Genomic DNA, 24949 nt, shown 5'->3' with positions numbered 1-24949 from the left:
TTCTGCCCCAGTATAGGGTCAGCACTTTGCTCTGCCCAGTCCCATGGGGGTCTCCGGTCGGGATGCAGGCCCTGGCTCGGCTGGGTGCCGAGGTAGTGGTGGCGTTGCCCACCTTGCCTGGGACAGGGGTGCTCAGGGAGGGCCCGGACCGCCGGGTTCACTGGTGCAAGGCCCTGCACCGGCTAGAGGTAACCCCCCGGCGGCCTCCCCCAGCCGGGGGCGGGGAGCTGCTCTGGCTCTGCCGCCCGGGTTCGCAGCCCTCAGCTGCAGGAGAACCCCCCAACGCAGCCCCACGCCGCGGCCGCGGCACCACCAGCGCCGAGACCCTTCACAACTCGGAGCGGGTAATGAAGGTGGGTGGGGCCCGTGGGGGGTGTGGCGGAGCCCCGCCCCCGGCCGCCATTGGCTGCAGAGCGGCCGGGTTTCCCGCGCGCGCGTCTGGCGCGGCAAGATGGCGGGAGAGCGCGCGGTGGGGCTCGTGCGGGAGCTACACCGCGCCGCCGGCGGGCACCTGCCGCCCTTCCGTGTGAGCGGGGCCGGCGGGAGCGGGGCCGGGGGCGGGAGCGGGGCCGGCCCCGGTGGCGGCCCGCTCTCACCGGCGGTGTCCGGTGTTGCAGGCGGAGGGGCTGCGGCAGGCCCTGGAGGAGATGCGGACGCTGTACGAGCGGAACCAGGCGGACGTGTGAGTGCCGCGTCCGCGGAGCCCCGGCCGTGTCCCCCACCCCGAGCCCCTCCGCTCCCCCACTCGCCGGCCCGCACCGCTGAACGCGGCTCCGTCTCTCCCAGGTCCGAAGCGAAGGCCGGGCGGACGGACCTGATTTTCCTCATCCGTTTTCGGCACTGCTGCCTGCTCCGAAACCAGCGCTGCATCCTGGCCTACCTGTGAGCACGGCGGGGGGCTGCCGCAGCCCGGGGTGGGGGAGCGGGGCGCAGGGAGGCGGTTTGTCCCCGCCAGCACTGGGGAGCGGCCCCCAAAACACAGGGTCCTCTGGCGCTGGGTGTTGAGACTCTTGGCCCAGGCGAGTGGTCCCTCTGCGAGGCGCGGAAGCAGGGCAGCTGCGGGCCTGTCTCTCCCTGTGGTCATTGCTGGTACCGCCAAACGTGAGCACAAAGAGAAGGCCCCGTTTCCTCCTGCTTTTTAAAAGTTTTAATTACTGGATAGGCCAAAAGCCCCATCCTTTAAACGAAGGTGGGTGGAATGATCCACGTTTTTGCTCTCTGCTTTGAGGGCAGGCTGGGGCATTGGTGCTGCCGGGGGACATCACCAGCATGCGCCTCAGCGAAGATGCTGGGTTTGCCCCTTGTTTCTTCCCTCAGATATGACCGGTTGCTGCGGATCCGAGCACTAAGGTGGGAGTATGGCAGCGTCCTGCCAAACACCATCCAGTTCCACATGTCAGCTGAGGAAGTGAGTCAGCCTTGTCTTAAACTCTTCCCCCCTTTTCCCTTATTCTTCCTGATAAGATTATCTATTTAGTAGAGTCAAAATAGGGTAGACTTCTCTTCCCCCACTACAAACGTGACACTTAATGTGCTTTTCTGTAAATACTGATTTGTTTATTCATTGCCTGTGGATACAATTCCAAACTGCTACCGAGTGCAGGTGATGCCTGGCACTTCTAAAGATCAGGCGGTCTTTACTAGATCAGACTGGCAGCCAGCAGAACCAAGTCTTCACATGCTGCTCTCAAATGCCACCTCTAGACCAATGCACAGAGCTGCTAATAGCGGCACCACGTGTCCTACCCTGAATCCAGATTGCTCAGCCTCTGGGGTAGTTTTTACCTTTAGAAGAGCTTGCGTTCACCTTGGGCTGGCATGGACACACTCAGGAACAGTGGTCTGACAGTACAAATAAGCTAGATCTCACTCAGCAGGGATCTGTCTCTCAGCATTAGCTGTTCGGCTTTGCCTGAGGGATTGCTGTTCATGTCCACAGGTGGAATGGTTCAATCGGTACAAAAAGTCTCTGGCTACCTACATGAGGTCAGTAGGAGGAGAGGAGGGGCTGGACCTTACACAGGACATAAAACCTCCTAAAAGCCTGTACATCGAAGTAAGTGCAAGATTGGTGGTTTCTGTCTGTGAGCAAACATTTTGCCCAACCATCTTTTCTTTGAGAATTTCACCCCCATCCCACGTCAGAAGGTCATTGAGCACCATTTGAGAGCACCACAGCTTCTCCATTTTACTCTTTACAGTCTGCCTGCCAGCATTTTACTCATTCTTCTACTCCAAGTATGTTGAAAGATAGCATTTCTAGTCCACAGGGAATTGGTGTGGTGGAGTGTGTGGTCTGAATCCCAGTGAGAAGTTTTTGCAGCATTTTGCAGAACCTTAACCAACTCCCAGATCATCTAGAAACCTTGTTCCCATTTTAAGAATTGTTAACTAGTTTTCTTTGTTTTTATTTTAAATGGACTCTGATAGATGAGACTCTAAATCATTTTACACAATTGATACAACAAAACAAGAACGTGTGAGAAATTGGAGTCAGTAGCTGAAGTGCTCTGTTCTGATATTCTCTTCAAAAGAACATGCAGTGACAAATCAATCTGTTCCTTAAGACAGTTTCACTGTTAACAGATTGACTTTTTCTGGTATGTGTGTGTGGAGGTTCTGGAAATGCTGCTGCTGTTCCCCAGACCCTGTTTCTTGTGCTCCTTCTCCTCTAGTCTGTAGAGGGATGGGCTGGTCTGCTTGCTGGCGCTTCTTGCTCCAGGCAGAGGCAGGAAGAGAATGTCAGGTAGAGCCCACAGACCGTGGAATCGGTCCAGCTCTGTATTTCCAGGTCTGCTTTATATTGAGGCTCCAGCAGGCGGGTAGGAATATGTCCATACTTACAGTTCTGGGGCATGTGTTGTAAGTCAGCAGTGATATCTAGTGTTTTTTGTGGGAGATCTGATGATCTGAGAGCTGTGTTTCTGCTTTGCAGGTCCGGTGTTTAAGAGACTATGGAGAACTTGAGATTGATGATGGTACCACTGTCCTGTTGAAGAAGAATAGCCAGGTACCCATGACAAGAGAGTGTAGTCCATTCTCTTCTTCCCTTTCACTCCCATGACACCCCCCTGCTTGTGCCAGCTTTGCAGCATGTCACAGTTCCTGCACACCTGGCTCCTTGCACGTGCTGCAAGCTGTCTGCATGGCCCAGGATTGCGGTTCAGCTCTGTCTGATCTGGTACCATAATACCGCAGACATACAGCACAACAGAGCTGGTTGTGTACAGCAACAAATCCAGTCTGCCTGGAAAGTCTGGAGTCTGCAAGGAAAATTTGTCTGTGTTTCTCTGCAGCACTTCTTACCCCGCTGGAAATGCGAGCAGTTAATCAGACAAGGAGTCCTCGAGCACATTCTGTCGTAAGCATGCAGGACTGGAGAGACAATGCTTGCTTGGTGGCCTGCCCGCAACAGGGACTGAACTCTGGTGTGTGCAGGACTTCAGATACCTCAGCATTTCCCCAGTGGGCACCCTGCTGCTCCTCTTAATAGCCTTTGATACCTGATGTGAAGATCAGCCCCGAGTTTAAGAAGTATGCAAACCACACTGGCCAGCTCTTCATGACCAAAGGGTGCATACTGGTAATGTAGTGATCCTGGGAATCCAGCATAGTAGGGGGTGGTATTGTAGGTGGGGGAGGTGGGCAGGGGGTGGTATCCAAGCCCCACAGCTACAAGCAGGTTTTGTGAATGCATTTTTGCTTGGAGCACTTCTTTGTTCACACTGTGCATGTGGGAGTTAGAGTCCAAGAGGCTGGGCTCTAGAATGCAGGAGAGCTCTATGGTTGCAAAACAATAAAGTATCTCAGCCTTCAACTTAGTGTTTTTCAAGAGTTAACGTTTTGTTCATTTAACATTCTGACTTGGCTCTCTGGCCCAACCCATCTTGACCCTGCAGGGTGATGCTCAACTGGTTATTTAGGTCTCTCAGTGGAGACCTTGGAGCTGTTCCTCCAAGTGTCAGATGAGGCTGCATGACCTTCTTTCTAGGATTAGTCAAGAAGCCTTATCTCCCACCAGAGGCCTATGAATGGTGTTTCTTAAGGTGCTGAGTGAATAAGCACTGCAGTCTGGGTCATGAGCCTGGCCAAGGTTTCTCCCAGCACGCTTGGGCTGTGCCTCTGTCCCTCTATGACAAGTCTCCTTCCCCAGAGCACTGGCCTGGTAGGCCCTATTTGGAGTAGGAGTGGGAAAAGGAGCAGAGGGTTTTAAGGATTCCAATTAGCATAAAACCAGAGGAAGGCTGAAGAGCTGCTCGCCCTGTCTGGTTTTCCTAATGGAGCTGCTCACTCTTGAGCAGTGGCTGAGATATTAACGCTTCCACAAACAAGCCCTAGGTAAGAACAGAGGTTTGTCTAGCCCCCATCTCTGACAGGAGCCAAAAAGCGTATACTTTAGGAAGAATACAGGAACAGCATAAATGCTTGGCCTGTTACTGCATTGCTCTCCCAGCCCTAGCCAAGGAATCTCCCTGAGCTAGCCCACACCCTTTGTGGGTTGTCCCTCCTTGTAATAGCCCAGTTTCCCTCATGGCCCTTGTAATCAGGGCTGTCCCCAAGGCAAAGAAAGGAGTCTCAGCTGTCATCCACCAGGGCAGAAAAAGCATGCCTAGACCAAGGGGGCCTCCTCAGTCACAGCCTCCAACCATCTCCTGACACTGTTCCAAGGACTGAGGAACCCTTCTACCCTGGCGGGCTGGGACTTAAAGGCACTGGCTGAGTTCACAGCCAATTTACCCCTTTTAGTTTTGAACAAACAGCCTGAGCTATTTTTAAGCCCTCTTCTTTATACTGATTTTGTCTAGCCTCTGCTTTGCTACCCTGATCCAGTCAGGCTTGTCTAGTCTCTCATATAGTAGCATCCATAGCCTCCAAAATCCTAGGAGTCCTTTCACAGCCCCACAGTGGCAACCACAACCCCCATGTAAATACTCTCTGCTCTGCAGAGAGCAAGGCAGGGGCACTGTGGCAACAATGCATCCTCCATGCAGAGGGTAATGCCCTGGGCAGCTCAATAAATTTGGTATTTGCTGATGTGAATGCTTGGCTTTGTGGCCTTTAGACAACTTGTTTTGGCAAAAGCAGTACTCACTTCCAGTGTGAACACCAACAAGGAAGGCAAGGTGATGCAATTCACTTACCATGTCTCCTGGTCTTTGAAGAAGCGCAGTGCTGAGTAGGGGTCACCAACACTGCCACAAGCCTTGGAGGCCCAAATTGAAAGAAGGCTCTTCCCTCAGCCCCTCTGTCCTGCTCACTGCAGAGGCAACAGGTTGGTTTGGATCCTAGGCTCAGGCTCTAGGAGAGTTAGGGTCTCCTAGAGCCCAAGAGGAGCTGTAGGGAATACAAGTTCAGCAACAGTTGGGAGAGGCTACTGAAATACAGAGCAGACTGGAGATGCCAGGAGGTGCTGTAACACTGCAAACATTTTAATGCCACAACAGCTTTCCTGCTCAGAGTGATCCAGACGCAGGAACCTGCAAGCCCTCTTGCCCTGTCTTTCCAGCCATAACAGCGTGACCCTAACAGCAGCCCTCCACAGCAAGGGAACATCTACACCACCACCAAACACGCTGCCAGAATGCAGGCAGCTCCTGTAGGATGGCTGCCCTGAGATGGACTTGACTTAAAACAGCACACTCTGCCAGAGGAAGGCACCAAAGCTAGTGCTTTCAGTAGGAAAATTCAGCTATCCACAGGACCAATTTCCTTAAAGGACTGTGTCTAGCTTCTCTGGTTTTTACTTTCTACCCAGGGAAGTCCTCGCAAGAAGAGAGAGGACACAGCTGATGTCCCAACCCAGCCAAACCTTCCCTTCCACACCTGACAAACCCCAGCCAGGACCAGGGGCAGGGCTGCCACAGTGGGTGCCCTATCAACCACTCAGAGATGCTGGTGTGATTTTTCTTATGAGTTGCTTCAGAGCTGAGGCTTGCTCCTCCAACAGCTGGTTCTTCTCTTCAGTGCTCTTCTGCTTCAGCTCAGCCACATGCAGGGCCATTGCAAACCCGCTGTTCTCCTCGTGGAGGTCTTTGATCAGCAGTTTGTTCCTGGAGAGTTGGGCCTACAGCAGGGACAGGAGGCTTAAGGTTCAGCATCCCCACCCGGGGTCCCAGCCAGGCAGGGACCCACAGCATTAACCCCTCTTGCACTCACCTGGGTGTCTTTGAGCTGAGCCACCCTCTGTGCCAGCACAGCTTCAGTGCTCCTCAGATTGTGGTCCAACCCCTCTGCCTGCTCCACAGCTGCCTGCAGCAGGTGCTCGTGTTCCTCCTGCAGTGAGCAAAGCCTAACGTTGGGTTGTCCCAGCACTCACCGGTCCTCTGGCAATCCTGGACTATGCATTTCCCCACGGCCCCACTCACAGACCTTCATGCTCCCTGAAAGAGAGCATAGGGGGAGCAGCAGAGGTGGTGCAGGATGCAAAGAGCACTGGGACAAGTGTCTAGAGCAGTACAACCTTCCCTAGGTCAGCACCACCCAGTTTTAAGACAAGGCACAGATTGCTGGGAACAGCACTGTTTTCTGTAAAAACAAACCAATGGCCTCCCCTCTCTCAGCTGTGTCCAGAAAAGCTGAGGGAGACTTGGATGCAATTTTTGTATCTGCTCATTTTAACTCCTATGGGCTTTTTTTTTTTTTTGCTCCATCTTTGCCCAGGTTAGTTCAGTTGAATCACAGTGTCCTTGAAACAAAGGACAAATAAAACCCAACACCTTTTTGCCCAGTGCCCTAGAGGTAAAACCACCCCACAGGCTACATCTTCACATAGAGGGCTCAAACTTTCTTCCCCAGCCTGAGCAGGGAATGTCTCCCTGGATAACTCCTGCTCTCTAGGCACAAGGTGTCCAGTCTGGGGTAGGTGGATTAGAGTGGGGAGGGCTCCTGTTTGAGTGCAGGGCAGTGACTGGGGTCATGAGGAATGAAAGTTGCAGCGGAATTTGAAGATCAAGTGCATTTTCCATGTGGGCTATTGATACATGGGCATCTTCCACCCAAACCTCTGGTGGCTTCAACCACAGCTGCCTTCCAGGCTGGCAGTGCTCCCTCCACAGTACCCTCAACTGAGCTCCTGCAATTCCCTGCTTACCTGAGTCCTGACCAGTTGCCTGCGTGTCTGCTCAGCCTGCCGGTGTAGGTTTTCCTGGAGCTGCTGAGCCTTGCACTGTTCCTCCCTCAAGCTGTTTTGCAGCTGCTCAAACTGCTTCTTTGGCACCATGTTGTTCATCTGGGTCTTGGCCTGCTGCAACTGCAGAGCGTGTCGAGTCTGGGCCAGACTCAGGCTTGCTTTGGCTTCCAAGAGCTGTAGCATGGAAAGGCCGATAGCTGGTTACAGCTTTGTGCCAGCAATGGGACAGGCCCCAGGGTGTGCTGCAGGTGAGGGGAGAGGTTAGGAAGCACTCAGTGCCCACCTCAGCTCTCACAACAGCATTGCCAGGGCAGATGAGCAGGACCGTGGGTATGGTGCTTGCTGGGCAGCCTAGAAAGCCAGGGACGGAGAACACCAAGCTGCAGGAGGAGAAACAGGCCCCTTGCTGAGAGATGCTCCCCATGCTGAGCAGTGAGGAGCAGGAGTTGCTGGAGAGATCCTCTGAGAGGGAGTCCTAGCACCAAGGGCTGCAACGGCAGGAGGCAGGGAGGGATACTCACCTGGGTTTGTTCTTAGATACATCCCAGGCAAGCTGGGCTTCAATCCCTGCCTGTACTGCACGTGCTCTGCTTCCTGCCACCAGCAAAGGGCAAACCTGGTACTGGGAAGCAGGTCTTGTCCAGCTTTGCACCAGGGCTACCCAGGGGTGTCTGGCATGAGCAAGCTGTACACTGGAAAGCCAGTCCCTGAGCCTGTCCTCATGACAGAAGGCAGGAGAGGGATATTAACACATTTGGAGGTTTCTCCCAACAGCTTTCCTCTATCCTAGTGGTCCTTGTTCCCCTGCTCTGATCACCTCATTTCCCTCCCCTCAGACATTGCCTGCCTAGCCCCTGTCATCCCGGCCCAGCCCCTGCCCAATCCTGCCACTCTTCTAGCTCGTCTGTCAGCTGAGCTATGGGGAATGACAGCTCCTGGCACTCCTGTGTGAGCCACCTCCACTCAGCGCCTCCATCTCCTCTGCCCAGCCAGCCTGCCCAGGACAAGGACAGAGGGGACGTCACAGGGCAGCTGCAAGCAAGGACCCGTCCCAGGCTGCACCTGAACTGGCTTCAGACATATCCGAGCAGGAAGGCAAGTCCTTTGTCCTCCACAAAGAGGAAGACGGAAGTCTTTTCTGCCTAGGGAAGGTGTCCAATACAGCCCCAAGCAGGGCAATACTAACATCACAGGGACCACTCAACAGCCTGCCACCCTGCAACTAACTGAATGACACCCACCTTCTCCTCTGAGGCCTTGAGCTGCTGTCGGAGCAGCTCTGTCTCCATCCAACATGCTGCATGCTGCTGGCGGTGCTCCAGCCTTGTGGCCATATCTGCTCCTTGTAGCCGCTCAGCCTCCACAAGCCTCTGGCTCTGCAGCTGGACAGTGCCAGAGCCAGCACCATGGCCGGCCTTGTGCTCAGTGAGTTCATGGCCCAGCTGACACATCTTGACATTCAGGTGGGAGACCTGCCCCTTGCTCTTCTCACTCTGGAAAAGGTTGAGGAAAAAACCACAATTCATGCACAGAGGCTTGGGGTGAGAAGAGAGGCAACAGAGACTTAACTTGTCCCCTGCTGTCCTTGCTGGGCTCCCGCCCAGGAACACCGCTGCTGCTGCAGGTCCTTACGGGCACTCAGAACAAACGCCTTCATTTCCCACCCTGACCAAAGCCCTGTGGCCAAGTTCAAGCACAGCATTCCCAGGTAAGAAGGCCTGCACAGATGATAGCCCTGGGGGACGTCACTAGGGAAAGTGGGGGGCCAGGGAGAGCAACTGTACCAATGTGTAACAGAAATACTAAGATTGTTAAGAATAAAGTATGAATGGAAATGTGTCTGTGTACATGTGTGAAAGTACCAGGTGAAAGAGCAGAGTAAGGGCTACAAGACCAGCCTGTATAGACACTGAAGGGCACTATCCCCCAGACATTGCTCCTAGGACACCACCCCCGGCACGAGTGCTGAGCAAGGTGCAGTTTCTGGTCCATGCTCTGACCAGACCCCAGCACAGATAGATGCAGGCTTGCTGCTGACATGTTAACAGCAGGGTGGCAACACACCCCACATCCGATTCCTCTGCTAGCCTCCCAGCAAAATGGGCAACCAACACAGCTTTCTTCCAAAGGAGGAAAAGCAGACAATGGGAAGCAGGTTTGTGGCTGAAGGTTAATGGAAGCTGAAGCCAGCAAGGGCCAGCAAAGGTCACTCTGCTGTGGCTGATAGCTCCAAAGAGTCCAAAAGACATGTCCAAAAAGTAGACAGCAGTTCCTAGTCATGAGAAATCCCAAGAACAGGGTGAGGAACTAACAGACTGCAACTGTCGTTCATGTTACACATAAGCAATCCTGTCCAGGCCTTGTGTGCATACATGTCCAAGGGCTCACAAGCATGTGGGTTTGAGGCTGGGAGTGAGCAAAATCTCTGGGAGAAAGAGTGCATGTAGGCAAAGACAACTTCATTAAAGATTTTGCAGTAACGCCTTCCCTTCTGTAAGACCTTCATTGACTTTTGTCTCACAATTTTTCCCTACTTGACAAGCTATAAAATGAAGCTGATTCTTCAAAGCAAGACTGGGTTTGAATGTTTGATACAAACATTCCCCTTCTCTATAAGCATGTGTGGGTTTTGTCCTCCTAAATCCTTCAGCCAGGAGCCTGTCAGTTAGTGTTAATGGCTTCTTACCAACACTGTTAACTCTGCTATATCTGCCAGATCCTCCACCTTCTCTCTGCCCAACTCGTTCACGTGCTTCCTGTCAGGGAGAGGCATATGATCAGTTTCAAGCCAGAGAGCAGTAAACCATGGCCCACCAGAGAAGGGCCCCATTCCGGGGAGCCACACATCTGGTTTCAGCATGCAACAAGAAGCAAAGCCAGGCCAAAACAAATATAGTCCTGAATTGATTCAGGAGTGGGTCAGGTGTCTCTGCCCCAACAGGTGACAGCCCAGCCCAGGGCAGACAGCTGAGGACACCCAAAGTCCTGCAACTTTGTCAGAGGCCTAAAAATCAGGGGATGAAGAACAGTGGCAGAGCCAGCTTAGCAGACTCTTGGGACCATCCGCACCAGAAACCTGGCTCTCCTTGGAGTTATGGCTCACTGGGTGACCCTAGTACCTATCTTAATCTTCCTAAGGTAGCAGCAGGCCATTAGCCAACAGGTTTGTGTAGCGACGAAGTCCATCCTTCCCTCCCTCAGCATACCCATCCCCACAGCCTTCCCCAAACCCAGCTCTGGACCCTGTGCTCTGGCCTGCCCAAGCCTTTGGCTGGCCAAGCCCATGCCAGCACTGGCTCCTTTTGCGTGGAACAAAGGGTGACAGTGCTGGCTTGCTCAGAAACGAGAAAACAAAAGGCAGGTTGAGCCAGCTGAAATCTGGTAAATGAACCTGAGTGGCTGTTCCTTTTACAAGCATTAGCTATCCGCCCATTTGCCAGCCTCCCAACAGCTGGCTCCTCTCTTACTCATCATGCTCACTGCTCTTCTCCTTTGCTAGTCTCAGGTCTTGCTGGAGTCTCCCAAGTTGACTTTTCAGCAAGCTGTTCTCCTTCAGCAGCTGGCACAGCTCTCCCCTGCAGGGAGAGACAGCAGAGTGAGAAAAACATTCAAAAGCCCAGTTTGCTTTTTGCATCCTACACTGGCTCTCTCCTCTATTCCCATTTGGTTTCCAAGGACAGTGAGAACTAAAGAAATCTGAGAAACAACCATCCACTAAGTCACACAAAACATGTGGGGACAATCAAGAGACACTGATGAAGAAGCAGCAGGTCTTCAGGGGAAGGGAAATAAAGGGGAATAAAGATAAACAGCATCAGACCCTGAATTTGTGTGGCTTCCAGCTGGCTGGAATTATTTTGCAGGCCTGCCAAGGAGTGGAAACAAAGAGATGTGGCTCATCAAGACATGCTGAGATTTCATTACAGGATAACTAGGTGGTGAGTCCAACCCCTCAACTGCAGTAGAGCCACATCTGGAGAAGTCAGCTTGCTTGTGAGGCCCCTGGCATTTTACAATGCTGGACACAACAGCTATGATCCCAGATCCAGGGTAGCCTCTCTGCCTCATTATCCTTCCACTCCTACTGGTACTCCCAGACTCTCATGAGGCCATGAATACTGGCATTTGTGGGAAGGAAACTCAGTCCTGTGTTAATCAGACAGTCCTATCCAATAGCTCCTGCTAAACCACCGATCCACGCAGAACCCAGTTTCCTCAGGGGAGAGTGCAGGAGAATGGATTGTCCATCCTAGCAGGGAGGATGGCACTGCAGTTTGTGGCACTGCATGGGGGAGGCAGAGGATCTGATTGGGAAGTTCTTCCTCTCTTTTCCAAGAAAGCAAGCGAGAGGATTAGTGCATAGGCTGCGTGGCATTTGCTCCCCCTGCTTGGCAGGATGCTCCTCACAGCTCCTGCTTTCTGAGTCAGTTTTACAACAGGATTCATATGCTGTGCTTCCTGTGGCATCTCCCACACCCATGTACAGCTGTACAAAGCAGAGGAGACAAGTGCATGGTCAGCCACAGCCACATGAGCGTATCCTAGCTCTCTGACCACACTCCATGGCTAGTAAAAGACATGCAGGGAATAGCAAGACAGAACATAGCTGCTGTTAGAGCATCAAGAGATAACACAGCTGCTGTTAAGAGTGTCTTGGACCATGACGTTGTTAAGCAGCCTTGTGTTTCACAAGGTATCTGCTTTTTTTGCAGCAGCAGCACTGTGTTAGTTCTGCAATCTTCCTTTGCACTCAAACATGCCACTCTCTTCAGCTCCAAGTTCTTTTTCCAGCCAGTGCACACCACCTTTGAGCTACATCAGCTCCAGTTTCACCCTGTTCCTTTCCCTCTCCAGCTCCACTTTGACAGCCTGAATGTCATGTTTCCTCCTACACTGCTGTGCCATTCTGTCTCCCAGGGCTTTTTTTCCCTCTTCTCACCCTCCAGACCAAGTCTGTCTATGTAACTGATATGCTGCTGTGTCTGCTGTGTGAAGGCAAACCATTTAACTTTGCCCTCTCTGCCTCCTCCCCAAGCACATCCCATTGTCTAACAAGATTTCATTTCTCCCTGACAAATGCTTTCAGCTTTGGCTCCAGCTTCTAGACAGAGCAGGCCATTCACTGCTACAGACATCTGCACTGGTCCATCCATCACACAATTCTTCATTACTTCTCTGTTCCTTCAGTGCTGAGGTTGCAACAGAAGATTTTGGTCCACCTGCTCACCTGAGTCTCGGGGACCTGGTCCTTTCCTCTTGGAGGACAGCTCTCCAAACTCCTTGTCCCTTGCAACACCAGAGCCCTCAGCCCCATGATCTCCGCATTATTCCCATTTCATCCCAGTGCTTTTCTTCCCTTTTTCTTCACAACAGCCAGCATCTCACACATCTTGACTTGTCCCTCATTAACCTTCTCTTCCAGCTTAGGTATCTCTTCTTCCACAGAGAGACCATGTCCTTTTCCTTCCACATCCACTGCTGCCTCTCCTGGGCACACGGCTCTTGAAGGTCTCCCCTTGGAGCCTTTATCATTGGGAAATCACACCCTCTCACACCAATGCTGCTGCAACAAAGCCTTACAGCTGTCCTCACACTGGCATTCACTCCAAGACAGCTCTTGATTATGCTCTGCACCTTTTCTAAAGATAAAAACCATTTTGCTGACCTGGATTTGATAACACAGCTTGAAAAGTTCAGCCTCAGAATGTACTTTTGCTGGAGAGGCAATGCAAAGTTTTCTTTAGGTTGCAAAGTCAAGGCAATTACTTAAACATTACAGAAAGTTCCCATACCATTCTGCACTTCTCAAAGACTTCATCAGATATTTTCCAACAATTCTGAAAGCTCCCCACTACAGCCAGTCCCTCTGTCATTCACCAGAGATGATGGTAACACAGCTCAAATGCCTTGTATTCCTGTTATTTGGATTTGTTCCCTTGGTCTGCCAGACTTCAGCCAAGTCACCTCCTTTCTCCCACATCTACCCCATAGTTCAGCTCCTCAACCCTACAACGGAGAAAATGACCTAGCAAAATCTTCCACTTGCATATTGCTGAAGCGGACTCTGCTCCTGACAAGAGGCAATGAAGGGAGGCACAGCAGGGAAGAGGCAGGAGGAAAGCCTGGGGGCAGTGCTGGAGTGTGCTGGGAAGCAGGAGGGGGCAGGCATGGACAGGCAACAGTTTCCTCTCCAATTTCTCTCTGGCCCCTGGGGAAGTTCCAGAACTGGCACCACAAGCACAGGAAGGGAAAATGAACAGCCATTTAGTGACAACCTTACTCTCCCACAAGCCAGCCTGTTTTGGCTATATAGAGAAATTTAAGCCACTTTTTGCTGCTTTTAAGAGAGCAGGTTGTGATGATATATCAAGTAGAGGTGGGTTTGCTGAAGGAACTAGAGAGAGACAATAAGAAAACACTGATAAAAGCTCTCTTATTTCTCTTACTGTTTGAGATACAGTCTTTGCTGGTACTGTGCCTGACACAAGCTTGTAGAACATGCAGGAAAACTTCATCTTGCAATAAAAGCACTCATGTAAGGGGAGTTTAGATGTCTTACTTTGAACAGCTGCAGCCCTGAAATACTGCCCAGATTTTCTTCCAAATGAGAGAAGCTCTCCAGCTCTGTGAAAAATCAGCCCAACCTACTCTGGTATGAGCAGGGGATGCACCCCTAGTCCCCCACTCAGCCCCAGAAAGAGAATGGTGCCAGACCTCATGCTCTCTCTGTCCCTGCGCTGCATCCTCAGCTCTTCTCCATCCTCATCCAGCTGCTGCCCTGGGTGGTAAATGTCTTCAGTGTGCTGTTGTCCCACCCTGGCCTGCTCCAACTCAAACCACTCCTCCAACTTCAGGCTCCACACACATTTTTGCTCTTTCAGGCTATCAGTTACAGCCCAGTACTTTGCAACTGTTTCTTCCAGGTCTCTCTTCTGGTCTTCCATCTTGCACATCTCAGCCTTGAAGCTTTCCTCACTGTCCTTCCTCTCTCTCTCAATGTTTTTCCCCATTAACTCGATTTCCTCCTTGTAATAGTTTATCTGTTGGGAGGAGATAGGATTTGGATATTAGCACCATGCCCCCGGGAGCTCCCCTCTTCTCCAATAGCTCTGACTCAGATCAGTCTATTGGTCCTTCTCAACAGGGACACTCTTCAGGCAGTTCTGGTCTCTACTGAACTTAGGGCAATAATCAGTCTCACACAACACCCTCTAACAAGCAGATATCAGTGGGTCCCAGCTCTTCCCAGAAAGCTGCACAGTTCTCCCCTTTCTCCTTATCTGCAAGGGACTCCAGAGCGGAGAAGGGAGAGGCCAGGACATCATCTTCCGCTGCTCCTCATATCCTTCCACCACACTGCAGAGTGTTCCCTTGTCCAAGGTGTGGTGGTGAATAGCTGCTGCTCCCCACAGTTCCCCTGTAAACACTAGAAACTCCAGGATTAGATGAGCACAAAGGCAGGACTGTGAAGCAGGCAGATTTGCAAGCAGTTTTGTGCTCCTTGAACTGTTCATCACCCATGTGATAGTTTAGGATTTAGTCTTGCAGTGCTGCAATGGAAACCCAGCAAGCATCCCCAACCTCTCAGGTCAGCAGAAAAAGGAGTGAAGGTGGAAACTGAGGCCTCTCACATGAGCACTCACTGCTGTCTAAAGGGAGGGTAGGGCTCACACTGTCACCTTAGGGCAAGCAGCTTAAAAGTGTGCTGCAAGCCCAGGCAGACAGGACTCTGATAGCCCCCATGTCCTCAGGAGACACCTGGCTGCTTCTTCTCTTGGTCCTGTCACTGGTTTTACTGAGACAGCAACACTAAATAGAGTTAATCTCTGGCTCCCCATAAGGAGCAAGACCCACACAAACATTTTGCAAGGTGACAGAGTTTTCCACAAAGCCTTTGCCAGCCACTGAGGGCTCCACACTCTCCTACCAGCTAAGATGGGCTGGGGAGGCACAGGTAATAACCCCAGCAGAGAGACAAGGTACCACCCCACTCCCCAGCCTGAACTTTCCAGCAACCCTCCTGGAGCAGATGCCCCGTCAGCCATGCTGTAGCAGGGTGCTTACCAAGCAGTTGTGCCAAGATGTCAGGACATCTCCCCCCACCCTCCTCACCTTGGTTTCCAGCTGTACCTTCAGGTCCCGCAGCTGCTCTTGGAACGGCTCCATTGACAGTGACGTCTCTGTGCATGCAGCTGTGGGAACCAGAGTGCTGGGAGCACGACACACTGGCAGAGAGGAGCCCTGTGAGGACAGGCCTACAAGACAGCACAGGCCTGGCTGTCCTGATCAGGATGGCTGCAGCTTCATTGAGTCAAGTCCATACAGCCCCAAAAGATGGAGATCCCCCATCTGGCAAGCAGTCCCAGGGCTGCATCACCCCTCTGGGCCAGAAGTTTCTTCCTAATCCTCAACCTGAATCTCCCAACCCACAATTTGTGGCTACTTCGTCTTTATTATACTGTGTTTCCTCAATATCCTCAACAGTGAAAGTCTGCCTGTTCACTCTCAGCTGCCTAGTCCACAGGTCACCATCACCAGCTCTCTAGTTGAAAGAGCCTCCTTCCCTCCATCTCCCTCCTCTTCACCACCCATCACCTCCTTCTTCCCTCCCATGGCTGCCCACTGCCAGAATTGGCAGCAGGAACTCAGGCACAACAAGCCACCCCGCATTCCCATGGACACTCCGATCTCGAGGGAACCTTGCTCTTGCTGAAAAGATGGAGAGGCACCAAACCCTCCTGCATTTTACCTCCTGCTGGCAACCCTCTCTCAGTCCTGCTCTCCTGTAGCTGGAGACGCAGCCTTTCCAGCTCCCTCCGCAGCACTCCATTCTGGTCCCACAGCACCTGAAGCAGAGACTGGTCACGATGCAGCTACAAACCTCCCCGGGCCTGTAGGGGGCCAAGTGCCCACAGTTCCCAGCAGCCAAGTGTACTCAGGGTCTCTTGCAGCATGAAGAGCAGAGCCCCCTCGCCAGCACAGTAAGAGGATAAGGCAGGGGCATTTTCTTCCATCCCAAACAGCAGGGATGAGAGATTTTGGAAGAGCCAGAGAAGAAATACAAGCCCAGATTACTGCCACCACTATTACAAGAACATCATTAGACGCTGTAAAGCATGATGACCCACTAGCCACTGTTCCCGCATGCAAAAGCGCATAATACCAGGGGCTTTTGCAGACACCTTGGAGGGCTGGACCTCCTGAGACCCATCCTGACCTAAATAAAACCATTGCTAGTGACCAACAAGCAAAAAACACTGTGATTTCAGTACAAGTCCAGAGGTTTGAGTTTACATCATCAAGACACTCTCATGGGCATCTGGGCTAGCCAAAAAGCACTACTGTATGCAGACAAAGCAACAGCAGGATTTATAGTGAAGCAAGTCTCACAGGGTTCTGGAAGGGAACATTTTTAGGTTGCAGAAGGAATAAAGTAAGGTGAGAAGGTGCTAATCCCACAGGAAGCAGAGCACGAGGCAGGTCCTGCTGCCTGCTTAGCACAGAGACACCCTCAAGAGGCTAGGACAGGAGTTTACCCCATCTCAGCACCAACATTATCCTGCAGCAAAGAGTCCCATGGCTAAACACCACACTATGAGCCACCACACCAGTGCAATAAGCCACTTCCATGAGGGTGCCTGGAGCTGGACAACTGTTTATTTCGCTTCACACCCTCCAACCCTTACTGGAAGCAACAGCATACAAGGCACCCTGCCTCGCACTGGACCGTCCGCTTTGAGCAGGTGTCAAATTATATCCCATATGCTGCCACCCAGGAAACTGATGGGCTGCAAGAGACTACAAACCAAGTTACTTCCAAAGATCCCAATTAATAAATATTATTGAGCAGATCTAGACAAATGCAAACCCAGTTTGTTTAATCTCCATTCTAAATAGGAGAGCAGAGGAGGAGGGAGGCTGACAGCATTCAGTAAGGGTAAAGGATAAACCCCAGTGGGTGCCTTCACAGGGGTAGATGAAGCCTGAAGGCTAAACCTCTCCATCCATCAGCATTCTCATGGACAGCTCTGGGGCTGCTCAATGGGAAGAAAAATTGCAGCACCAAGCATCTTCAACATTCTGGTGCCATATGGAGCAATGTTGCAGTGGATAATGCTCCAGCATGTTTGCCTTTAATTAGAGCTTCAAGAGGGGCTGTCTGCTGCACCTGTGAAACAGCTTTGCTGAAAATGCAGATTTCATCCCTGCTGAGGGGATTTGGTAAGTCACCATTTCTACTCTGTGGTATTCCCCAGTCACACATAGCACCAGGAGACAAACAGGCAATGGAATAAGCACAGGACTCGGGAGCCAAGGCACAGAGCACCCAGCATCTCACAACATGCAAGATACACAACTCAAAAAGAGAGAAGGGAAATGGAGGCTGTGCTCCTGGCCCAGAGAGCCCAAAGCTCTGGGCAGGGGCAGAGCACCCTGCAGGAGATACAACACACACAACACCAATGCCTGGATCAGACACACACCAAGTACCTGGACAGGCTCACCTTGACTCTCTAGTAGAGTTCAGCAGCAAAAAGTTTTGCAGGGGTTGTTAAAGTGGGGCAAGAAGGAGGAAGGGAAAACCAAAAAGATAGAAGAATTTAGCTGATTGCAAGCTTTCCAAAGAAGAAGAACAGCTTTCTTCCTTGCGTTCAAGAAGAAATGCAACACGGACCACAGAGATACACGGTTCCCAAACAAAATAGCCCATGGCTACAGGGTGGCAGGAAGGGAGGAACTTACAACCCATCCCTACTCCCCCCTGCCAGTTTCCCAGCAAGGGAACCAACCCACGGAGGGCTGCAGGAGCAAGGAGACAAGCTGCTTTACTGAGGGCACAGCTGTGTCCACCCTCCTGGCAAAGGACTCTGAGCAAGGCAAGAGGGATCCCCCCACCCTGCACTCTGATCAGGGCTGCCTCCTTCCTCTCCCCCAGGCCAACGTGTCCAACAGATGTACCAATGAGAGCTGTATTTTCCCAACAGCATTGCTGGAGAGCTGCACACCCGTACCTGGCACTGCCGCTCATACTCCAAGACAATCTCTGCAAAGCACTTGCTCTGGTCCAGAAGCTCTGGGCTGTGGGGCTCCTCCTGGCCCAGCTGCACAAGCACAGGGAAACAGTTCTCATCACGGAAGTTATCACCTCTCCAAATAGAGAGGCAAAAGCTCTACTAAATCACCAGAGCCATGGTGCTACATCCATAGATTCAATGCAAGGGCTCCTATTGACACCTGTGGGATTGGTCAGATGCAGAAACAGGAGGAAAAACATTTTCCTTCAGGTGTGAGAGACCCAAAACTACAGGCAGGCTAGCTCTCCCAAACTGGCTAACAAGATCACAGACTCATTACTTTCCCCAGATCCATTTTACCAGGTGCCTTGCTGGAGTGAAGACACTAAAACTAACCCTTTACTTCAATACTTGTGAAAAAGAAAGCTTTTCTTTTCTGGAAACCAAGTGCCGAAGTTCCCACTTGAAGACTGCAGATCTGTAGAATTTTCTACATTTGCAATCTTCCCTCATCCCTTTTTTCCAAACTACAAAAGGCCTAAATTAAAAGCCAGTATTTTTTCTTTCCAGGTTGTCATTAATGTGCAGGAGAGTTCAAAGAGGGGGAGACCGTAACAACTGACCCAAAATATGCACTATTTCATAGAAAAGGGTCAGTCTTTTGATAAGTCCCTGAAAAGTTCCTATTTAACTGCAATAGAGGAAGAAAGGCTACCTCATCCTTCACAACACGGTTGAGTTCTTTCTGCAGCTCCAACACCAGCTTCTCAGAGGCCACCAGTTTCTCAGCCATCTCCGTGACCTTGTTTTGCAGCTGTATGTTCTCCTGCAGACAAAAAGGAGAAGATTCTCTTGATGTCGTGGGTCCTCACATCGCAGGACAGGTTCATCAGCCATGGGCCTTCAGCAGGAAGCTGTAAAACAACTGGCACATCATCATGCTGAACGCAGCACAGCTTGCAGGAGACCAGAGACCCTGCTTTGGACAGCCCGCTGCTGATACACACCATTGGGCTGGGCTTTGGCTCATCTCTCCAAAGCAGAGATGTAGGAGCAGGTTTTGCAGAATAAGAGCTAGACAGCCCCACAGCCCCATCTCTACCTCTGTTTCACAAAACCATGGTTTCCCTCACAACCAACAAAGGCAGCAAGTCCAGAGCTATCTCCATCTGTACTTCTGCACTGAACAGCACTGGGAAAATCCCAGGCACACAGACACCATCATCTCTGCTTTTGGCATGGTCCCTGGCACAATTTTAGCCTCAGCCACCAGGTATTCAGGTGTTACCAAGGGCCAAACCGTTCCCAACAGCCAACATGATAAGAATGTCAGGGCAAGGGAACAAGCTCTGTATTTAATTCAACAGTATGGATGTGGCCAATAATTTTTCTGCATAAACCTCCTCCCAGCAAGAGCAACACAAACCATCAATCTTTGTCATCATCCCTGCTTTGCCTCCTCTGAAGAAGTGAAGATGTTTCACCCAGGGCAGTTCTACTTACCTTCATTGTGTGGTTCAATCTCCTTTGCAGGCTGGCCTCTTTGCCCTGGAGGAACTGTGTATCAGCCTCCAGCTTCACTTGGTGATTGATTGCTTGCTGCAAAAGCAGCTCTTTTGCCTCTATGTCTGCCTGAATGTCCCTGGGAAAAACAAGCAACATGGTTGGGGCACCCGAAACATGTTCTTAGATGGCCACAAGGTCCAAACACCCCCTCTCACCATGCACAAAGCAGAAGATTAAGGGATGCTGGGACCATGGAGGGGGTGGGTCTTCAGGGACTTCTCTGCCACTGACACAATGGCAAAACAAGTGGGAGATTCATAAAGGGAGACTGGGACAGGAGGGAGAGGCTGTGGACACCCACAGGAAACCATTTTCCCTGCCCCACCAAAAGGACCTCTCCTACCTGAGCTTGCTCTGGGTGTGCTCGAGAGCGACGTACTGCTCGTCTAACTCTCTTCCAAGCTGCAGGCAGCGTCTCTCCACTTTTTCCAAGTCCAGCCTTGCCTTGTCCCTCTCCCTGGCGATCTGCCTCACCTGGATCCTGCAGGCACAGCGAGCAGCATATTATGAGACATCTCACACACCCTCAGAAGGGCTCTCCTCACAGGGTGCAGCACCCTTACCTGAGGCACTGCAGTTTGTATCCGTAGGAGGTGACGGCTGCATGCTGAAGCCCGCTCCTGGGGACCATGAGTGCGTTGTCCAAAGCTGCAGGCAGCTCTGCCAGGCTCACCTGCTCCTCTGTGCTGCTACTCAGCCTCTGCAAGGACAGCACAGACTGAAATAACTTTCTTCCTCTTCTAACAGTGCCAGCAGGACTTCTGACCACCCTCCCATCTTTCAGAGATCTGCCCCCATCTCACAGACAGGCTTAGATCACATTCACCCCAGATTTTCCCAGCCCTGGGGTGGCCAAACCCTGCCACCATCACTACCCTGACTGCAAGCGCTTCTTCCACCCCAGACAGCTGCTTGCTGAAAGGCCTTGCTGCTCACTTCACCCACCACCACTGGAGAAGGCAGCACCAGAGACCTTGAGGACCTCCTCTAAGTACTTCCAGGGCTCAGATGGCAATTACAAGTTCAGGCTTGGCAAATTTAGTGTCGTTGAGGATGCTGGAGAAGAGATGTGGGCCCATGCAGCTTGTCCAGAAGGACAGACTGCTTGCTTCCCTGCACACTCTCCTCTGACGCTGAGGAAAAAAGCAGCGGAGGTTAAGCCAGTGGGGAAAAACTGGCAGAGAAAAACTGACAGCTTTCAATACTGAAAGGAAACTCCAGGGACCCCACCAATATTGGAGAATGTTCTAAAAACCCCAAGCTGCCAGGAGGGAAATGTCCTGAGCTGACCTTAAAGCAGCCACAAGGAGCAGGATGACAGGCACAGACCATGCACTTTGGCCTCCCTACTGACCCATGAAAACTCTGTATCCACAGAAAGACCAACATGGAAAGATATATAGCATTAGAGGGTCTTGTGAAAACTGTCATACGGGCACTGCCAGGCAACATTTTATTTGACCTAGAAGCTAAAATTGGGCTGAGGTCAGCTTCAAAGGTAAATGAGATTCAGCCAAGCTGAAAAAAAAAGAAGAACCCAGAAAGCTGATACAGAACTGGTAATTTCTCCAAGAACACCAATTTCATACCAGGTTTGGAGGAAGCCTATCCTTAGAGAACCATTATCTCAAAGTCTTAAGTCAAGAGAACCTGAAACCATTCTTTTTTCTTTTTTTTTTTTTTGCTGTTATGCTCAGGATGCTGGATGGAGCTGTCGTGGCTGTCAGGGTAACCAGCTATTCAGTTCTAACTTAGTGCATTAAAGAGCAGTTACTTTAAAAGCATTTGCAAATGCCTTGCCAGTCCTTGGAATTAAAAGCACTAAGGAGAAAAATGTATTTTACGTCAAACAAAGAAAATGTGGATGAAGCTTGCTCCATGCACTTAAAAGGGGACAGCCAGAGCCACAACAGGCACGGAGACATCAGTGCTTCTGATGCCAATGAACTGGGGTGATCCTTCCTCTCTGCTAGGATATGCATCCCTCTCCCTCCCATAAAAAGATGAGGCTTGACAGCCCTCTATTGTTCTGTATTACCGTCCCACTCCATCTGCACAAGATTTACTCCTACTCAGGCAGCTCTGAAGGGAGCCTTCTGGTCACCATGCAGTGGGTGAAGTCCAGACCATACCCAAAAACTGACCGACAAGTGGAAAACTCTCCCCAGGTCACCACCCTCAGATGCCCAACTAATGTCTACTATATCACCGCCCTGTGAAATAAAACATCTTGGCCTGAATTGTTCTCAGTAAAACCCATTCTTGAGCCTACATTTTGTAGGGAAACAGACGGAGAAACCTTTCTAAGTGCGATGGCTAGATTTGCATCTGCAGGATATTGTAGAAACATCAAAAACAAATGAACTGTCCTGTGCAGGGAACTGGCAATGACTTATGGTTCTTTATCCAAAGTTAATGGAAGTCACCTCCAAGGACCTGCAGGACAAAGCATCAACCAGGCTCCTTTTTACCAAGAAATCTTTCTGCCTTTCAGCTCACTCCATGAAGCGCTGACAGTCTTCAATGCTTGAGAAACGTTGATGCACCTTGGAAAAAGGTGGTCATGTGGCTGAACAAGCCAAACTGCAACTCCTCTAAGCTCACCCTTCCATCTCTATCCTTCTCCAGTTTAGTGAATAAATCTTTGAGTTCCTAAAAAATTAGTACAAGAGAAGAGAAACTCATCAGCTGCAGGAACATAGCTCAAAGCATCCAAACAGCTTCTTAAAACAAACACCATCTTTCTTACAGTCCAGTGGAACACAATTTAAAAACTCTCTGAAAATTAACACTGCTCTCTTTCCATGCACGCACAAAGAAACAAACTTCTCCCCACAAAGTCTGAAATGTGAGCCCCAGTGGTGGATACAGACAGGTATAAATCCACTTGAATCCTGCTTCAGTTTTGGGAGAGAAGGGGGATTAAGGCCCCATGCCTACTATGGGACCCTGAAGAGATAGAGTCACCCTGTAATTTCACTTTGGAAATGGCAGACTGTTTGCAGAGACACTCAGCAAAATTACAAAATACAACAGGAACAAGCCGCAACAAGGTTGGCCTCGACCGGCCATAAGGCAAAAATTCTTCCTCCTGAGTGCACAGCAGCCCTGGGACAGACCCAGAGAAGCTGTGGGGTCTCCATCTGGGAGATACTCAAACCTAGACTGGACAAGCCCTGAGCAACTTCGTCTAGCTTGAAAGTCGGCTCTGCTGTGAAGAGGACCATCCCAGATGCCTCCAGAGTTCCCTTCCCACCTAACCTTGCCTCGGTCAGATGCTACAGACCACTTCCTCTCCAAGGAAAGCCATCTGTGTCCCCAAGGAAATGCAGCCGTGCTTGGGTATACCAGCTCAGGGCCAGTGCCTGCAGTCTACGGGAAGCAAAGTTTACTCTGACAGTCACTTCTTTTGACTCTACAGATTCACTGCCCAGAACTCACTGCCCGTCCCTCTCTCAACAAGACAACTGCCAGCCTTTCTCTGCTCACCCCATTCCTCAGCTTCTTCAGCCAAACGCTGGTTGAGGGAAACCGTGCCTCCTGCACCTACCTCTTCTGGGAGGTCCCAGACTTGAGCCTCAGCCATGTCCAAGGAAGGGCTGGGCACCCCCTGAGAGCTGCAGGCTAGGTCAGGCTTCCAGACGAAAACACAGTATTCATCAGCCATCCTAAAACCAACCTCCCCATAATTATTTGTGAAACAATACTGCAAGGACCAAGCCTGCTGTATCTGTATTCATCCCTGTAAGGACAATGGAAGAGCACAGCCAACGCCACTGACACAACAAGGATGGCGGGGTACAAGCAGCATGACCCACCTGCCACAAACTCAATCCAGGCATGTTAGCACCATGCCACCCTCCTACAATCCCCTGCAAATCCCAGAGGATCTGTACCATATAGTCTCCTGATAGCTTGCCAATACATTACACATAGGGAGGAGGCAGGCCAACATACCTCGTGCCTCCAGCATCAAGGTCGCAAGAGCTTTATTACTTTCAGCCTCTTTGTTTGCCTTCAGGCTCTGTAGTAAGAAAAAAGAGGAAAGAGCATCAGTCACAGTCTGCCCCAGAGCAGGAGTCATGCACCCCAAACCTGCCAAGTCCGCTCAAACATGCAGCTCTTGACACATCTTCTCACAACCAGAATGGGCACAACCCATGTGAACCACTCAGGCAGCCTTGGACATGCTGGGAATGGAAATGTTTTGTGTTTTGTAACTACTTCATTTTACCACATCAAACATTTTAGCTCAGGTCTCAGAATAGTGCCCTGCCAAGCAGGAGAGCTTTTCCCACAAAAGTTTAATGGTTTGTTCAGAGATCAGCCAAGTATCCAGGGTACCCATGGTAGGAGGACAGTTAAATCTGCCCTCTGTTCAAGGATGCAAAAAACATAGGAGGAAAAAAAGAGGAAAAGATTGAAAGTGCAAATCCTGCTGAAATCCCTGATGAAAATGGACCATGAGGGAATGCAGCATGCCCACAACCAAATCCTCTGACCCAAAAGCAAACCCAGAGATCCAGCTCTGTGAAAACTGAATCCCAGCTGCTTGCATGGCAGGGACAGAGAAGTGGAGAGGGCATCAGCTGATAAAAGGCAGAGCAAATCATGGGTCCTTCTCTTCTGGTCTCTGTTAATAACCTCTAAATCTCATTCAACTGCCTGGTCCAAGCCCAGGTTTGCAAATCAACCCTCCTTGGACACCCCTGGGCTTGCAGAAGAGATGATATGGTCTGGCAGCCAGCCCATCCTACCCCTGCAAATTGCCTGGGGTGTTCCTGGGTCTGGACACTGGGATTTTATGTGGGCAAGCCAGGCTGTACATACAGACATCAGCACTTGTGGTTTTCCGAAGGAGACACGTCACCATGCAACCAGAGATCGGGGCCCTTCCACCTCATCTTCAAGCAACACGTTAGGCAGGGAACCGAACCCGCATTCCCCTCCTTTTCCAAGATGTTTTGAGGAAGTTCTACAGCCTCACACGAGAAGAACAGGCCACGCAACACGCTCTGCACAGACGCCTCGACCGGAGGAGTGGCCAGGACGCTCCCCCCACACCTGGGCAGCCCCGGGGCGCCGGGGGAGGGGGGGGGGGGGGGTCCGAAAGGCCCGCAGTGCCCAGAGACCTGCCACCCTCACCCTCACTCACCACCCCCACCCTCACCCTCACTCACCACCCCGCCGTGCATGCGCACGCCCCGCCTGCCACCCGCACATGCGCCCGCCGCCGTGC

At 51.3% G+C, this 24949-nt stretch overlaps 2 protein-coding genes across 13 annotated transcripts; one reads left to right on the top strand and one right to left on the bottom strand.

Annotated features, from left to right (window-relative positions):
• Positions 1 to 390: 390 nt before the first annotated feature.
• On the top strand, positions 391 to 3817 carry GINS1 (GINS complex subunit 1). The gene is made up of 7 exons (XM_075088493.1): positions 391 to 526; positions 618 to 682; positions 787 to 882; positions 1318 to 1408; positions 1940 to 2056; positions 2936 to 3010; positions 3297 to 3817. Exons 1-7 carry the CDS (start codon positions 452 to 454, stop codon positions 3363 to 3365), a joined length of 588 nt encoding a protein of 195 aa, XP_074944594.1. The 5' UTR covers positions 391 to 451; the 3' UTR covers positions 3366 to 3817.
• Positions 3818 to 5141: 1324 nt separating this feature from the next.
• Positions 5142 to 24939, bottom strand: LOC142055057 (ninein-like protein). Of its 12 annotated transcripts, none has more exons than XM_075088479.1 (17): positions 24541 to 24939; positions 23668 to 23734; positions 22137 to 22362; positions 20274 to 20410; positions 20054 to 20191; positions 19648 to 19786; positions 18860 to 18970; positions 18142 to 18231; positions 15879 to 15975; positions 15242 to 15384; positions 13844 to 14169; positions 10597 to 10704; positions 9816 to 9885; positions 8371 to 8622; positions 7091 to 7303; positions 6157 to 6273; positions 5407 to 6064 (listed from the first exon to the last, which is right to left on the bottom strand). In XM_075088479.1, exons 4-17 carry the CDS (start codon positions 20339 to 20341, stop codon positions 5876 to 5878), a joined length of 2061 nt encoding a protein of 686 aa, XP_074944580.1. In that variant the 5' UTR covers positions 20342 to 20410; positions 22137 to 22362; positions 23668 to 23734; positions 24541 to 24939; the 3' UTR covers positions 5407 to 5875. The 12 variants fall into 12 exon arrangements, 10 of the variants coding, with proteins under 10 accessions (XP_074944580.1, XP_074944581.1, XP_074944585.1 ...); XM_075088480.1 differs by having other exon boundaries at positions 24891 to 24939; XM_075088484.1 differs by having other exon boundaries at positions 22315 to 22362; positions 24891 to 24939.
• Between the last annotated feature and the right edge of the window lie 10 nt (positions 24940 to 24949).

This window comes from Phalacrocorax aristotelis, chromosome 3 (assembly GCF_949628215.1).
Source record: "Phalacrocorax aristotelis chromosome 3, bGulAri2.1, whole genome shotgun sequence".
NCBI classification, from domain to species: domain Eukaryota; kingdom Metazoa; phylum Chordata; class Aves; order Suliformes; family Phalacrocoracidae; genus Phalacrocorax; species Phalacrocorax aristotelis.
The sequence above is the reverse complement of the archived record's forward strand: the minus strand, read 5'-3'. Positions and strand labels throughout refer to the sequence as shown.

Excerpts from the sequence above, each read along its gene's own strand:
- GINS1 (XM_075088493.1), top strand. The coding sequence starts at position 452 with ATGGCGGGAGAGCGCGCGGTGGGGCTCGTGCGGGAGCTACACCGCGCC. Across the intron at positions 527-617 it reads GGCACCTGCCGCCCTTCCGT|GCGGAGGGGCTGCGGCAGGC; the intron begins GTGAGCGGGGCC and ends CCGGTGTTGCAG. Across the intron at positions 2,057-2,935 it reads CTAAAAGCCTGTACATCGAA|GTCCGGTGTTTAAGAGACTA; the intron begins GTAAGTGCAAGA and ends TCTGCTTTGCAG.
- LOC142055057 (XM_075088475.1), bottom strand. The coding sequence starts at position 22,060 with ATGTTTCTACAATATCCTGCAGATGCAAATCTAGCCATCGCACTTAGA. Across the intron at positions 15,976-18,141 it reads AGTATGAGCGGCAGTGCCAG|GTGCTGTGGGACCAGAATGG; the intron begins GTACGGGTGTGC and ends TCTCTGCTTCAG. Across the intron at positions 14,170-15,241 it reads AGGTACAGCTGGAAACCAAG|ATAAACTATTACAAGGAGGA; the intron begins GTGAGGAGGGTG and ends TCCTCCCAACAG.